Below are 18,091 nucleotides of genomic sequence, written 5' to 3' on the forward strand. Positions count from 1 at the left end.
TCTACCCCAGTTGTTTATAGACCCTACAGGTTGTCTCATCCTGAACGTCAACATGTTCAGCAGATGGTTGATCAAATGGTTCAATATGGTATAGTGCGCGAATCTAGCTCGCCTTACGCAAGCCCTATAGTGCTTGTGCAAAAGAAATCTGGCGAAAAACGTCTATGCGTGGACTATCGTGCTTTAAATAGACGCACTAAACGTGATCATTACCCGCTTCCACGCATAGAAGAATTACTTGACCAGCTCGCAGGGCACTCGTTGTTTACCACACTGGACTTGGCTTCTGGGTATCATCAAATACCTATAGCGGAAACATCCAAGGAGAAGACTGCGTTTGTCACGCCTGATGGACAATACGAGTACAATCGTATGCCCTTTGGGCTGGCAAACGCGCCTTCAGTATTTCAACGGGTGATCCACAAAATCCTCAACAAAACCAAAGTTCCATATGTAATTATTTATATGGACGATATTTTAATCCCTGCAAAGACCTTCGATGAAGGGTTAGTGCGTCTTGAAGAAGTCTTGAAATTATTGCAAGGGGCTGGTTTGACTCTGAGGATGGAAAAATGTAATTTCTTTCTAGAAAATATAGTTTTTCTTGGTTTTGAAGTAGACAAAACCGGTATACGTCCTGGAAACCAGAAAATTCAAGCCGTGTCTATGTTCCCTACTCCGCAAAGTCAAAACGATGTTAGGAGATTTCTCGGTTTAGCTGGGTTTTTCCGAAGATTCGTAAGTGGTTTCGCTCTGTTAGCCAAACCCCTAACAGAACTTCTTAAGAAAGATGTTTCTTGGCAATGGTCAAAATCTCAACAAAATTCTTTTGATACACTTAAAGGGGTACTCGTAGAACGACCAGTACTGGCGTTATACAACCCTAACGCAGAAACACAAGTACACACTGATGCAAGTAAATTTGGATTAGGCGGGATTTTATTGCAAAGAACTGGATCAAATCCGTGGAGGCCTATATCTTACTATAGTCGTCAAACTAGTCCTGATGAACAGAAGCTTCATTCCTTCGAGCTTGAGACGCTCGCTGTAGTTTGCGCACTGAATAAGTTTCGAACTTATCTGTTAGGCATAAGATTTACCATAGTATCTGATTGCAATGCACTCCGATCCACCTTTACTAAACGAGACCTGATTCCCCGGATTTCCCGATGGTGGATTCAGTTCTTAGAATTTGATTGCGATATTGAGTATCGCCCAGGCGAGAAAATGGCACATGTAGACGCATTGAGCAGAGGAGCTATATTGGAAGAACAGCAGCCAACTAGCATTTTAGATATACTGTCTGTAAAAATTGAGGACTGGATTACAACCGTTCAGTCGGCAGATGATGAAGTAAGGCGAATTAAGGATATTATACAAGATCCTGAAACGTCTAAAATTGCTGCCATACACAAAGAATACCAAGTCAAAAATGGAAGAGTATATCGTGTGATGGAGAATGAGGAAATAAGATGGGTAGTGCCAAGGGGTGTTCGCTGGCAGGTCCTGAAAGCCAACCACGACGATGTCGGTCACTTTGGCTTTGAAAAGACCTTACAGCGGATTAAATCTTTATTTTGGTTTCCGAAAATGCGGAAATTCATTAGAAAGTATGTAATGGCATGCTTAGAATGTGCCCATCACAAGGTTCCATCGGGAGCTAAAGAAGGTGCATTACATCCAATCCCTAAGGTAGATGTCCCAATGCATACTTTGCATGCTGATCACCTTGGTCCGTTTCCAAAGAGCAAACGTGGTAATACGTATATACTTGTCATCATAGATGCTTTTACAAAGTATGTGTATCTCTCCCCAGTGCGTAGCACAAAATCTAAAGCAAGCGTTAAAATTTTAAGACGTATTTTAGTTTATTTGGTCCTCCAAGACGCCTCATTACCGACCGAGGGACTACTTTCACCAGTAAAAGATTTAAGACGTTTATACAATCAGTTGGAGCTAAACACATTCTTAATGCAGTTGCAACTCCACGCGCTAATGGCCAGGTTGAGCGGTGTAACCGCACAATTCTGGCCTCATTAGGTAGTATGACCCATGGTAAATCTGATGATACCTGGGATGCGTTTTTACCTGATGTACAATTAGGTATAAATACCGCCATACACGATACTACTAAGAGAACGCCTACTGAATTATTGTTTGGGCGCAAGGTAGCGAATCCATTTAATGGGGTTTTAAATAATATTTCAGAAGAGATTGACGAACTTTCAAAGGAAGAGCATATTGAGAGTATGCGAGCGGATGCACGTAAGCGTATTGAACTAAATCAGGAAAAAGCTAAAGACCGATTTGATAAACGTCGTAAAACAGTTACAGAATATAAGGTAGGCGATTTAGTTAGGGTGATTAGAAATATAGTAGGAGGATCAGGAAAATCAAAAAAATTAGAATCTAAGTGCCAGGGCCCTTATCGTATAAAAAGTGTGCTTCCTAACGATCGATACCTCATAGTGGATACGCCACTTACACGAAAGGGTAGACCATATGAAAATATTGTGTCTGCCGAAAATATTTATCCATGGATGAACTTTCGTGCACCTTCTTTTTCCTCAGGTGATGAAAGTGACTCTGATTAAATATATTATTTACTCTAATTCTTATACATTATGTAATGGTATTGAAAAGAGAATCATTGACAGTGAAAGAATGTACCTACGAGATGTACGTGAATTTAAACACATTATCTGTAGACTTATATTAACGTACTTAACAATATATGAATGAAAAGCGAAATAATCTACATAGCATAGAGCTGAATTAGATTTGAGCTCAGCATGAGTGTTATGTGTGACAAATTGTATCAAATTGGTAATACGTAAAGAGTAGGTGATTTTATACATAAGTTATATTTAATATTGTGATTATTATTATAATATAAAGCGATACTGTCTGTGTAACACAGAGCTCGTGCGAATGTGAGCCGAGCATGAGTGTTATGTTGGAGAAGCCTTATCAAGTTGATGGTGAAAGAATAGAAGTAGCTATCCTCTTGATGGGCTATAGTGACGTTATAGCATCAGCATTGATGACATTAAAGCAAGATGGCAGTGAAAGAATAGAAGTAGCTCCTCTTGCATAGTTATAATAACCTAAGAATGACGTGTATGAATCAATGATAACTGTAAGGAATTATTTAGTAAGTATAAGTCATTTGTGTAATGTTATAGTAAGTATGCACCAATAAGAAAAAAATTGTATTTAATTTTGAAATTGAATTTTTTTTGTTGTAATTTTAAACGAGGGGACTCGTTATTGTGACGGATGGCCGACTGTTACGTTCATTTATTAATGTCATATCACTAATCAATAGTTTATCGTTGATATGACTCTTCTGTCGCAACACTAGTTGTTCAATAGTTGTCGTTGACGGTAGTTTCTAATACGGTCGGGCATTCGAACACGAACTGTCGGCAAGGAAGAAAATAGCGAAGTGTGCTAGAATAAAAGTGATTTCAATCAATTGTGTTTATTCCTGCAAATTCCTTCTGAGCGTTTTACATACATCTTTTAATTAACACGATATTATAAGGTTTAAGATATTTTTTTTGTTTAATAATTTATTTGAAACATGATATTATTTGAATTAGTACACAATTGATAACTTTATTTTCATAGTGAAATCGTGGCCAGAACCCAAAAGGATGTTCAAAAATGACTAAAGCAGTCTATATTATTCAAATACCCCAACCATGCGTACTCAAAAATATTTGTTTCTACAAGGTTGTCAGTTCAAGAAAAAATGCCAAAAAAGATTCTCATTATATTTTCTCAAAGTGGCAACCTTACAAATATCGACCGTGACCAGAGACCGCGCGGAGATCGAAAGTGAAAAGTTGGTAACACATAGCACTTCCTCGCATCGGCCAATGACCCGCGCGAGGTCACCTGCAGAGAACTGACCCCACACACTTCCACTGAAATACGGACCCCCACTGTGGAATTGAGTTTTCTGTGCTCTGTTCTAATATATATTAAAGAGGTGAAGTTGGTATTCACCTTGGAGATAATTTCCAATTGCTCCAATTCTGAAAATTCTTTAGTTAATGAAACCACGTACATACAATACCTGAGACCTATTGCCTATTTGTTATTCTGGGAATAAAATATAATGCAAATGGTGCCAGAAGTAAAATCTAGTATTACTCGTATATTAAAAATGTACCAAGTTTATCAGGAAAGGACTGAACTGATTCTATTATTCTTTAATTATAAGAAATCATCTTGTGTCTCTGGAAGATTTCTAGGCTAGACTGTTGCAAGCGGAATACAAAGTAAAACATCATTTAGATGAATCAATTATTGCTAGTGGTAATCGTACGCGAATGGACAGGATTTTCTTTCGGTATAACCACGGTACAGATATTAGACATTGTGGCAGTCTCACATGGATTGTCTCGACCGAGGTATCACCAATCAGACTGGGGTGACAACTTGCTGCTTCATTTCTATTGAAGGACATATCCGGAGCCCAATATATTCATGTTTATTTAGTATCAATAACTATTTTTAACAACGTTGCATTATTGTATTATATAATATGTTTGTTATTAAACCTCATAATGCTTATGTATTAAATGTTTTGTTTATGATTACGTCGCGTTATGAGACAATTACCGCATACTTTCCGCCTTATAGGAAATCATTGTTTCCTTAACAGATTATTTGTAAACATTGCGTAATAGCACGAACGTTTGACGTAATCACGCTATTTTAGATCATGCACCCATATTTTTTTAGTTCTAAAGGTAAATTCTTCTACGAACTATTTGATAGCCAAGCTTCTGATACATTCGTTTATCAAAATCGAAGGTGAAAATGCAAGTATTGCACCTGCTTTGGAAAAAAAAATCCACCTTACATACTGTTGTGAATAGCCTTTGGCTTTAAAATCAAAGAGGTACTTAAATTAAGATGCAACTATTGTATAAGCTTTTAGCCAATCTAATTCCTCGTCATATACTGATGTAGACTGCCTTTCGCTAAATTAAGCCTAAATTCCAAAGCCGGATAGCCCACTTATTGTTTCATATCAGTTACTTTTAGATTTATGCCCTTGTAGGCACCGTGTGGGTGTTCCAAATTGTTATCAATTTAAATAAATTACTATTAACTAATCAAATTTGGATTTATTTTATAATTTAGGTACATCAACTTTAATTTAGTAGTATTATAATCGAAACATTGACATCGTTGACGCTATTTTAGTTCGTGTGTTTGCGAGGCATTTACTGGTGTTAGGTCTTTCATATGTGAGAGTCCGCCTGGGTAGGTACCACCGCAAAGTCTATTTTTGCCGGCAAGCAGCAGCGTGTAGTCACTGTTATGTTCCGTTTTGAAGAAAACTGTAGCCAGTGTACTGGACATAATAAGACTTAAAATTTCATGTCTTAGGATGGTGAGCGCAGTGGAATACCAAACAATACTTTGTAATTTAAAAGCTTGGATGATGTTTCTACTGTTTAGGGCCGTTCGTATCGCTTACAATCAAGCAAACGGAAGGCTCGTCTCGTCTTTTAAAGCAATAAAAAAGGCGTTTAGTGTTGCATTAGAATTATAAAATACTTCATTTTTGAATATCCAACAAAACCTTTCAGACGATTCTCATCTCTACCCATAACACCACGTGTATCTTTTGCTAAATATAAAAATAAGTGAAAGTTGAATTAAAATATTTCGCTGTGAATAATAAAAATTCCAACGGTTGTTCTCATTCAAATATCTATGATTAGTGATTCTGATATATTTTATTGGCTAAGGTCCATTTAATTATTTGTTATTGAATTGTAAAGTTTATTTCTTAGGTCATTAGGTTATTTATACATTGTGAGATCTTGTAGTAACTACACTCGCCATTGGAAGAGTTAGCGACGCAACTAGTCCAAAGGCTTCATATTTTGAGCCGTAATAGGAAATCTAATATTTTCACAGAATGTTAAAGCAAGTCTCTTAACAAACAATAAAATTAATAATATCAGCCCTGTATTATATACTGTCCCAAAGAATACACACATCATTTTAGAAAAATCAGAGGTGTGTGCCCTCGAATTTTGAACCTGCGGACATTCGTCTCGGCAGTCCATTCCACACCCAACTATACTATCGCCGCTTCCAAACAAACAATACTAGACATAAAACGTTAGGATTTGAAAAACCTTGATCCATTAATCCAACTTGTAGTTACAATTGTTTTTTAACATTGCAACAATATAGTCCAGACCGGACTGACATTTGAAACGTACTTACTGCATATTTGAGTATGCGCGGGGCGATTTGTTATTGCTACACAGTACTTGTGAAAATTACACTAGTTTTGCGCTCGCTAACAAGGCTTACATTGTGTTTCCTCGCATTTTCATTATTGTGCAACACTAGTTGCAGCTGGACGCAATTTTAGAAATCCTTTCGAACAGGTTAATCTACATAACTTGAATACCAAAGAATACTGCGTATGTTTGAACCAATCTAAACGACAAAAACACGTGTAATATTTGAATATCCAACTCACGACCTTCTTTTTAGAGTATAAGTACAAACATTAATTGAATATGAGAAAAAATTAGGACTTTTGCAAAGTAATTGTCAATTCACCTATTACTAACAGAGGATCATCCTTTAAAACCTAGACTTAACTTGCTTTACAATAAAGGCTCAGTTTTTCAAACATATTACAAAAAGTAGACTAAGTTTACTAAGGCCTGCCTCATTAACTCAATCCCAAATTATAAATTTTATTTCAAGTACTAAAATTACACGTGTAGAAAATCGAAAGAAGTTTCATCCGGCAAATTCAAAGAAATCGTTCCGTCCCGTAACTAATCGGCTTACATGAGACAATTAACCTGCGAATCACCATCTGATTGAGAGGTCGACGATCTGCAACCACAAAGGTAAAGCCATGGTATTTGAAAAACATTAAGTTAATATAGCCTGGTGTCCTACGTGACCGGAGATCGCGACGCTATCAAAATAAAACAATAGCTTGCAGTTGCGAAGGGTCCATATTCCGATTCCTGTCGGCTTCCCTTTATGTAGAATTAAAGTAAAATCCAACTATCATCATATATATTTGCAGACTGCATTTATGCATATTAAAACCTATAATATGTTGTGTCGGGTTCCTTTCCCAAATTTTTTTACTTTTCGCCATTGCTACCTTGTGGGTTATGTAAATAGAGAAACATCTTGAAATAAGTACCGCGTGTTGGTTGATTTTTTTGTATACAAATGTAAGTATTTATTGTGTTCAAGATGTTTGCTAGCTATTATACTATGTAGCAATCCGAGCCGAAGTGTGTAAAGCGTGTAAAAAAGCTGTGCGTCGCATCGCATCGCGTCGCATCACGTAGGACATCCTGTAACGTGAAATCGATAACAATAGAAGTGGAAAAGCGGATGACTTCTGCGCATCAATAATGGCGGTTCTGAGAAATTTCGCTTTATAAAAATACGTACTGTAGTAATTTTTTATCATGAAAGTTTTTATATTACTTGGCCGAAATTAGAATATGTGCCAAATTGAACTTCAACGCAATGCAATGATACATAAAAAATACTTATAACTAATATTGGCATTTATGTTTCTTTTTTTTTTTATTTAGTATCAACTTACGGCAATTCGTTGTTATCTTTATAGTAAACTGTGAATAACTTTGGACGCTGTATACTTATGTAAATGTTGAAAATGTAACAACCATTTGTAAATTTTGTTGTACAGTTGTTTTTCAACCCAAAATAAATAAACACAGTGATTTCTAGTTAACTTTGCTTTTACAAACTTACCCCGTTATTAATAAACGTTATTTATCTATGGGCGGAGCATTGCTGTAATAACTAGTCTGTTTTAGTTTCAGTAGTAATGAAGCTTCTTATTAATTAAAATAATTTCAAAATCGGTTTAGTAGTTCCAGAGCCTAGCCCCTAGGAACATTCAATTAACAAATAAATTTTTCCTTTTTATAGAATAGATAACGAAGGAAATTATGGTGATTAATAAAATTATTGAGAAATAATTTTAAATCCTTTATCTCATTGAATTGAATAAGGCGCAAAATCCAATCTCCATAACAAAAAAGGACAAATATAATGTGTTAAATATAATTTAATATGTTAAAATTAGACGACTCTAAAACAGACTTAAAGCTAATTTTCGTACTTAAAGCTAGTTTTCAAATTTTACCACTAATTTCTATTCTACATAACTTAATGACACACAGCAATGAACCTAATGTACCAATTCCATCTCGAGCAAACGAAATCGACAGTATACAAAGCATGCGTCAAATGGTACAAAACAAATGTGAATAACATTGGTCAGCAGTGCCGATCCGACCGCAAACACGTATTTTGACTTCCTTTCACTATCGATTACCGGCGACTTTGCTCACATGCCTCTGGTGTACTAGTGTGCGTATTGTGCTTTGATTTGTAAAACCTTTGAATTTATATTTTTGTGTTGACTTAAGCTTTGGCAAAGAAATAAAATTGTGTATTTTATGTAACAAAACACAGGATCAGAAAGTTACATGGTGATGCTTAGATTTGTAAGGTGGTGGTACCATTGAATTTATATTTTTCTGTATTGAGTTAAGCTTCTTCAAAAATGTATAATTCAGAATTTTATTAAAAAACAAAATGGGATCATAAAGTAAACAGATGGTGTTTACATCTATATATATAAAAATCAATTGCTGTTCGTTAGTCTCGCTAAAACTGGAGAACGGCTGAACCGATTTGGCTAATTTTGGTTTTGAATTATTTGTGGAAGTCCAGGGATGGATTAAACGGTGACGAACATAAATAATAAATAACGGAAAATACTAAAAACGACAATATAAGTTTTCAATACAAAATGTTCCTACCTGTCAAACATTTCATGTCTTTTCTCTTTTTAGAAATAAAGAACTAACATATATATAGGTGTATTCAGAAATAAGTCTGTTTCATAGTTGTAATATGAGGTCCGATTTCTTTGGTTTATTTTGTTCAAATACAAAACATTTCAGAAATAAATAAAGTGTAAAAGTGTTAGTTGGTTCTCAAAAATAGAAAATAAATAAAAAAAATTCAAGACTATAATTAAAATCTATCATCAATTGTTCAGTGCGCGAGAACTTTATTTATTGTTATTGTCGCAAAATCCCACGGAGATGACTTAGATCGTCGAAGTCAATCAAATGTGCGACGAGCTACCTCACGTGCAAGCCGTACTGGGGCCTTATTCTCTATCCCGCACGTTATTTTAACAGTGCGTAACAAGCACGTAACACAACGCATCATGTTAAGGACTATAGAAATTTGGCTTACAGAATACCATTCCACGCACATTTCTCGAAGATAACATGACACGGCCGCGTTACGCATTTATATCATACAGAATAAGGGCCCTGTTGACTAGCGAGAGACAGATAATGATAACGTACGTATTGGTATGGCAAAATTGCGTTCCACGATGAATAATAATAATAAATGTATGTAGGTGATACGAAGTTCACCGGGTCATCTAGTAATTTAATAAAAGTAATTAAATAATTCTGAATATCACAGCCATGAGTTTCAATTATAAAACATCAGTATAGTCAAATGGAACTAATACGTTCCTAGATAGCAATGACATAAATAAGTAAAAATAATTAAGGAATCTAGAACAAAACATCCATGACTTTGAATTATTAAGCATCAGTGAAGTGCAGTTTTTCGAAATGTAACTCGACACAACATATACTAATATACATAAACGCGGTTTGCAAACCGTTCTAATGATAATTAGATTATACATAAATGATGAAAGGGAAGCGGGCAGGAACCGGATTATATGAACCCTTCGTTACTGAAACATACCGTAATACCGCGACAGTCAACCTGAAACATTAGACGTTAACTTAGTTACATAATAAACTTTATCCTAAGGTACGAAGAACTTAATTCCATTAATATCCGATATAACACCGAATATCTAAAACAAGAACATGTTTTCCCATGCTGCTTATTTGTTTAACTAGACTATGGTAGTATAATGATTTATGTTTACGCGAATGTTAGACATTTCAATAAAACTATTTTGCGACTTTCATCGCGATTTTTATATTATAATTTTTTTCCGACGTTTCGAAGACTTTACAGCCTTTGTAGTCACAGGGCGGACTCCCGGAAAAAAAAAAAATATAAACCGCGATAAAATTCATAAAATACTTTTATTAAATGAATCGTGGTATCTCAATTCAACCAGAATAACTTAAACGAGAGACCCAACTCAGAAGAATTTTGTGCGCTCGGCTCCACACCGAATGCACGCTCATGTACGGGGGGACATTTATTGTAGCTCTAGGCACACAGTTAAGTGTATATACCACATGGTTACCAATTCACATTGAGGCTTATAAGGGCTTGCGAACAGTTCCTAGCCTTCTCTCATCCTAAGAGGTTTCTTTATCCTTCCCCTACACTTCTTTCCCGGCTCTCCCGTCCCCATTCCCCTAGGGACTGCCGTGGTTGCTAAGCCGAGGGATCGCTTGTACATCATTCGCAGGGTACCCCCGTAAAACGTGGTGGAACCCCCCCCCCCCCCCAAAAAAAAAACGGAGGAATTTCACATAACGGAATAATTATTATATATTAATACAAATCCGTTAATAATCCGGTGTTTTATTGTGCAATATGACCGTTGACCGAAATGAGCTAAATATTGTGGTGCATTACTTGTAAGAGCATGGATTGCCTCATTGTTCGAAGGAAATGAAAGTATTTAAAAAGGATGCAATTAATATTTCGCGCACCGGGAACTGTATCCGATATCTCACGGTTCTGAGACGATTAATTGCCACCGTCTCCTGTGGTCTCAAAATGTTTTAAATAAAATTTACAAAATTGCATTGAATACATAGCCTGTATTAAAGACATTTACTTACAAAGAATACTGTCAAATATAATACCTTAATGTGCTATAAGTACAGTCAGCGACAAAAGTGAATAACTTTATTTTACATTCAAAAAAATTAATAGGCGTTTTGAAGTATTGAAATTGTTCAGCTACTTTTGTTACTTACTGTACATACAAAGATCAAGATATAATTTCCTATCTTAAAACGTATTCACTAAATTCTATATAAAGAATGGTACTAATGAATTTATAGGTTATGATATTTTCAGATTCTTGTTAAATTTGTTCCAGTTGATTTCCCTAAACTATCTTAATTTCGAACACATTTGTCATCGGCGCCGTGGCTTAGTTGGTTAAAGCGCCTGTCTAGTAAACAGGAGATCGCGAGTTCGAATCTCGCCGGGGCCTTACATATTACATAACAACGTTTTTTATAATATTTTGTTCAAATATTATGCGTCATTATGTATAGTACCTACATACCTATTTTACAGCATAGTAACTCATATTCTTTGGCCTCCGAAAGAAACAAATTATATTATTAAAATGTTTATGTCTAAAAATGGCAGCGAAGAATGGTAACAAAAGTACAAATTTGCACCAAAATAATGTATGAATTTAGAGTGTTTGTTTAGGCTGTTTCAACTAACCCCCTTATTCATAGACGTTATTTATCTAAGGACGGAGCATTGCTGTGATAACAAGTCTGTTTCCCAGCTTTGTTTATCTGACAGCCAATAGGGGACCGGCCTATGCTTGATTTTGTATATTATTCTATATGTAATGGTTAATAATACGAAAAAGAAGCACTCCTGCGAAAACTGCATAAAAATTGGTTAAAAAATGAGCGAGCAATTCATATTTAAAATATTGTAATGTGCAGAAGTGGGTGCGATGTGAAGATATCGCTTCATCTCTTTCTTTAGCACGCGTCGTAATTCCTGATGACGTCACATGTAGGTATTTCGTCTCTTTTCTGTTTCTTGTAAATTACCCTTTCCACCGAAATTCAATGACTTATAACTTTTTGATTTTTTACCGGATTTTAAAAATTCTTTCTGTGTTATAATTTATATTATGTAAATATTTGATAATAGTAAAGAACAAAAATTAGTCCGGTACCCTATTGATTCAATGTTAGCCAATCACAACGGCCCTATGTCCACGCACTTCGAAGGCTGCCATGCCGTCAGCACAGAGAAACATTGTTATCACAGCAAAGATAGAGCTTAGATAAATAACGTCTATGAATAAGGGGGCAAATCTATCCAGAATTCCATTCAATTAATAGCTCCCATACACTATACATAACACGCGTAACTTCATCCGTAACAAACGTGTAACCGAGTAGTCAAGTATTTTGTAACCAATAGTTATGCAAAAAACTCGTGAATGAAGCCCGTACAATGGCCGATCGCACGCTCCTACTATGTGTATATTACAACATCGAAAGCAACGCGCATGCGCCCGAAACGGACTGTCAGTTGATTTGCTCAGTAATGCAATGGGAATATAGGACGGAAATATCTTTGGTGAAATTTGTATGTTTATGACCACTTAAATATTGCTATAAAATTTTTATGACTGGAGATGGCCTGTAAGGTATTTGCTTAATTTATTAGCCATTAGTTAGTGCCGTGGGTGTTTATACTATAGTGACTAAAAATATTCCTAATTCATAATTTATTTATGTGTAAAGGACTATATATTGCACGCAAATTCTTTCAGTTGTTTTACCTTTAAATACTAACGCAATGCACCGAAATTAATCTTATAAATCTTTTTAACAAATAGCCAAAAATATTTACAACAATATACTAGTTATTCAAATTGATAGACAAGACTGCATGTCGCCTTCAACATGGATGACCGAGATCTATGGCATTTAAAACTTGGCGCAAACTAACCGTCCGATAATAAACGTATGATACAAAGTGACTCAAATGTTTATTATGATATCTACCAGTCGAAAAGGGTACGCGGATTCATACCGGCTTTCCTTTTGTAATATATTATATGAGCAAACTATTAAAATAAGTAATTATTAAATTAATAATTCATATGTATAGCAGAGTGAGCTGAAATCTAATTATAACTTAGATATAATATGTACTACGTACTAGATTTGGCGTTCCGAACATTCACAGTGTTCAACTGATTTGAACTTATATCCATTCAAACTGACTTTAATGCGGTCAATATTGACAGCTCGTGGTTGTGTATGGGGTGGCGCTCATGATATAAGAACTCGAGTCTAAGTGTAAACCTGGATTTGATTAAAAAATATTAGTCAAATAAGTAAAATTATTTGTTGTTCAAATGAATAAATAGGTTATAACAGTGACGTTTTGGTTGCCGTTTTGGTTCAGATTTTCAACAAAAGTTTATATGGACGTTCATGTCTATAGAATGTACGTTAATGAATTATAATTAGTATTAGTATTTAGTACCAACATTTGGCTTCCCTTTCGGAAAACTTCACCTTTGCCTCCGATATTTACACACAGCACTAATTACAGTAAATGCATCCGTAAATATCCAGATAATACGAATAAAATAACCAGCACAATGAATATACTTCGTTGTACTCGCTTGCTCGCCACGAGAGCGACAAAAACCCGACACGGCCGTAAACTGAGATTGTACCGTAAAATCTATTGATTACCGCGTTTTTGTCCAGATTGTTCTTATTGCGTACACGCGGTGCATCCTTGGCGGTTGAGTTTCACTGGGTTAAAAGTCAGTACGTAGTGTAGTAAGCCCTCCAACTCGGTGGAGTGACGACCTGAGAAAGGTCGCTGGTAAGAACAGGACGAACACAGGGTGAGATGGCGCATATTGGATGAGGCCTTTGTCCAGCAATGGACAAAGATGATGGCTGATGATGATGATGATAATGGATTAAAAGTTACGTGTGATACAAATTCGATGTTGATACAGTGGCGTAGGTTAATTGCTGCTCCAAGGCGTCGAGCAAGAGCGAACAAAGGATGACTTTAACAAAACAAACAATAACCCAACGACCTCTCCTCCCTCTGTCTACTGGTGCATGCGACTAAATATAAAACTAAGTTATAATTTTTTAAAGGTTTTATTACATTTTCGCACCAAGTGCTGCCTCTACCACCAAACTACGTCTTTATTTATTTTAACGTCACGTTAGATGTTGAGTATAATCTGTCCGTGATAGTGACAGTTTAAAGTCGAAGTAATAAGGTTCTGCGTCCGTTTCCTTGGTTGGATTTTATGGTGAAGTATAGGCATAAGAGGCAAAGGACCCAGAGGTTGAAACCCGAAGAGATGGTCGGACTAGACCCCCGAACTCCTGAAGATCCCCATCAGCACCGCCCTTCATTAGGTGACGGAACGTACCAACTGGAAACAGATTTCGAAACGCAGAAGGAGTCACGATCCTCAGTAATGGGGTAACGACTAAGAACTTCGGGGACCCGCAGTGAAACTTAATACCTCGGTCAAGCGCTCAATAGAGTCTCTTGTGGTGTGACATGACGCCGACAATACTTGAATCCTAGTTTGGGGTTAACTCAGATTTTTATGTTTTTTTTATTTTATTTAAAAAAAAAGTTACAGCTACTTTTATATTGAATAAATAAATATTTTTTATTTATTTTAAGTTTATCTCACACTGAACCCAAGATCGTCTCTTAACAATAATAACCGCCTATTAAATAATAAGTTGTAAACGCAAAACATAATATCGAGTTAGTCATAAATCTCAAACCATCACTTTCACGTAATGGGCGAGGCGGCGCGACGACTTTCTCGCTGACTCGGACGCGCGTGACGTCACACGATGCACATGTGAGTAATGGTATCCCAACATTCCGAGGGGAAAATCAAATGTCATTATACTGGTGATGATGCTAAAACCAATGGTCCATGAGGATCAAATGAAAACCTAGCAATATTTTAATTTACTGTGAACAGAATTTCCACTAAAAAGTTCTCTCATGCTACATCTCACCACAGGCTTTGACTAAAACATCCATCGACATGCTTTTGCTTACAAAAATACAGTGGAAACTAAAAAAGATCCAAAAGAGTGCCCGCATAGCGAAGGTTGGCCCTGCAATCAATCACAATTTTCTATACGGGCCACAGTAAAGTGATCCATCTGCACCTGTTAGTAAGCAGGATCTAGACAGAGTGTCGACTGACGAAATTTTTGGTCACATAAATCCATGCAAACGACGCATTTACCCAAGTTCCGAGTAACACACACATCCTAAGCACACATCGATGTTTGATCGATAAAAATCTAAAGCAAGCAACGTAATCCAATATTGGTTCAAAAACGTCCAGACATAACCGTAGGTATCGTTGGGTGCCGAGAGATGCAACTCCTCGTATTCAATGTAGTTACAGAGCGACTCAAAAAAAGAACTCTCAAAGATCAATCACTTCAATGACACAAATCTATGCGAGTATCATTTACTCACAAGTTCCTAGTACTATCCCCATAGGACACAAACCAATATTTGATCGATAACAATCCAAAGCAAACAGCTTGGAGCCAATGTTTGGGCCCGCTCGCCGAAGGTATGTGGGCGCGGCGAGTGCTCGTGAAATGTTGAACAAACCTTCACATTTAGCCGTTATCAACAGCCGGTTAATAGAGTTGCTTGGAGTATCGAGTACAGTATCTTTGGAATATATTGGAAAATGATAGCTGGCCATATAAATTCATCTACGACGTGGTAGGTCTTTGGAATGTGAGAGCTTGAGTTATCACCGCTTTGTATATTTCTGCAGGCAAGCAATAGTATAGAGGCGCTGTTGTGATCTTGTTTGAAGGGCCACTAGCTGGCTACACTTAGCCAGTATAATTATGGCAATAATACTCTTTGATGAGCAATAACTATTACAATCCCTACGTGGCTAGTGTTGTATTATCCAATATATTATGATTTGGAGGGAGCCTATCGCCATATTAAACAGCAACTCCAGTCCAAAACAATTTCTAAATCAAAAAGCTCATACAAAGATTCCTATTAGCATTGAACTCCAAATAACCCGATAAAAAATTGACTAATTACACATAATCTGTTCCTTAAATGGGAATATCCCTAGGTCTCATTCATCAAGTATACCTCTGGCCAGCCATAAAACAAATTAATATAGATCAGCTAATTTGATTAGTGATACCCGATCAATGAGTTTCCACTTTCAACCATTACTCGTTTCGGTACCACGAACCCATCGCAACATAAATAAAACATGAGTTCGAGTTTTCTCCTCACGTTTAACGTTTACACGAGTTTGACAACCTATGTAAAATCGGAATGATGCAAAAACAGCACATACAGAAAGTAAATATAAAATACTGATATACAATAGTCGTAGAAATAAAAAAAAATGATAGAAAAGTAATGGAAGGAATGAATATTAACTCTCAAATACGATTTTGCCTGAGTAAAGTTCAGAATTATTAATATTATATAGGATATAGTTGTTTCCATAGCTGCTACACTTTTGTAGGTAGACAAATTATTGGTTATTTTAGATTTTAGACAAACTAAGATTATTAATTTTATTTAAATAGAATATATTTTACCTTAAATTATAATGTCCCTAATCCTATTGCGAAATATTTATTACACGACACATACTATCGTAAAGCAATTTGAGTCTTAACGCGTTCTTTATTGATCTCAAATACCCTGTATGAGTATTTGAGATCAATAAAGAACGCGTTAAGTATGATGATGACGCGTATGATCTTGATGAAAAAACTCAGCTTTTGAATGCGGTAGGTCGGTGTCTGAAGTATGTTATTTAAAGTATTCATTGGGTTATTTTTTAATTCTAATTGCCAGTAACTGGATTTTACCGTAAATACTCCGGGTGGCTATTGTCAATGCCATTTTTGCTCTCTTTTTCTCTTTAACAGTTATTGCTGTTACTTTTAACTTAAATGCAAAGATTATAATTAAATACACCGTTTGAACCAATCTGTACAATTTTGTAAATATCATATCCTTTTATCTTTCAATATTAGTTAAGGGCGGATACTTTTCTTATATAGTTTTAAATAAATAAATAATTAAACCAGTAACGTCTTATCTCAACTCATTCGGACCTCCACGGAAGTCTTTAATACATCAACACTAAACAGGAAGCTTCTTACAAGTGTTAACAAGCACGATCCTTTGTTTTGCCGACGGTGTCAAGAAACAATACTGATAAATATTTGTATAAAACAGAAGCGAAGTTTAAAACAAGGTAACAGTAAGTACATTGTTTAAATTACTTAATATTTAGACTTGGCATACGAGGTTATTGACATGTGGGATGTGGACTTTACAATTATAGTCTCGATCATCGTTTCTGCGCATGAGTTGATATCATCATACCAAAGAGCCTCGACCAACGTCTTCAGCAGCTCTCGTTGGGTCAGAAGCCAAATGCAGCAGGCAGTATTGCTGGACATGACACGCATTGTGAGGAGATTTCTCACTTTGAATCCCTAACCACTGGTGTCTTGGATCTTGACCTTCGCCATTAGACAATGACTCGTTTTTTATAAATAAAAAAAAATAAAGAAAGGTTACTTTCAAAATATAGAGTACATCATTACAACTCGACAAATTACATTTTTATAAGTTATAAGTACATCAGATTATAGTAATAATCATATAGATACCTATAAATATATATTATATATGCAATAATTATTAAACTCGTGTTTTGTTTAAATGAGGTAATAACGGTATCCAACTGTTAATCTAATAATACAGTAATCCTTTATCAATTCTAATTTGTCAGATTTAATAAAAGACAAATTTAAATAAGTAATTAAAAATAAAATTCTTACTACTGCTTTTAGACTATTAAAACTGAGGTTTGGACAGCTTTAACTAAAAATCGAAGTGCACTTAGATCAACGAACTTTGCTTTATCAAGTTCAATTTCTTCAAGACGCGTTTGAAAGTAGTTGTTATAGAAGTGGTTTTATGGTCTTGTTGTTATCACTTATCAGACAAGGAACGCATTTTAGACAACTTTCTCGAGGCAGGGACACTACACCGAAAATGTACGCAAAAAAATTCATAAACACGAAAATATTATCTGCATTATGAAGGTAATTTAAAAAAAAATCTACATAAAATTACGAACTGTCACGCAGCGAAATAATATTTTGGGAAAATTTTCTTGTTGTTTTCATATGATTTGACC

The 18,091-nt window shown here is 35.7% G+C and overlaps 2 protein-coding genes and 1 non-coding gene across 3 annotated transcripts in view; 1 reads left to right on the top strand and 2 right to left on the bottom strand.

Moving 5' to 3' along the window:
• The window catches only part of LOC119190564 (hairy/enhancer-of-split related with YRPW motif protein 1-like), a 2,035-nt gene extending 1,981 nt beyond the window's left edge, over positions 1-54 (bottom strand). Inside the window, exon 1 of the mRNA XM_037442760.1 lies at positions 6-54. Within this exon, the coding sequence (XP_037298657.1) occupies positions 6-54 (49 nt within the window). The remainder of the gene's footprint in view (positions 1-5) is intronic.
• The window catches only part of LOC115440769, a gene marked incomplete in the record, with an annotated part of 197,131 nt that overhangs the window by 151,795 nt on the left and 27,245 nt on the right, over positions 1-18,091 (bottom strand).
• Positions 11,229-11,302, top strand: Trnat-agu. Its single transcript has one exon. It is a non-coding gene; the product is annotated as a tRNA-Thr (tRNA).

The sequence above is a fragment of the Manduca sexta genome, chromosome 25, assembly GCF_014839805.1.
Source record: "Manduca sexta isolate Smith_Timp_Sample1 chromosome 25, JHU_Msex_v1.0, whole genome shotgun sequence".
Taxonomy (NCBI): Eukaryota; Metazoa; Arthropoda; class Insecta; order Lepidoptera; family Sphingidae; genus Manduca; species Manduca sexta.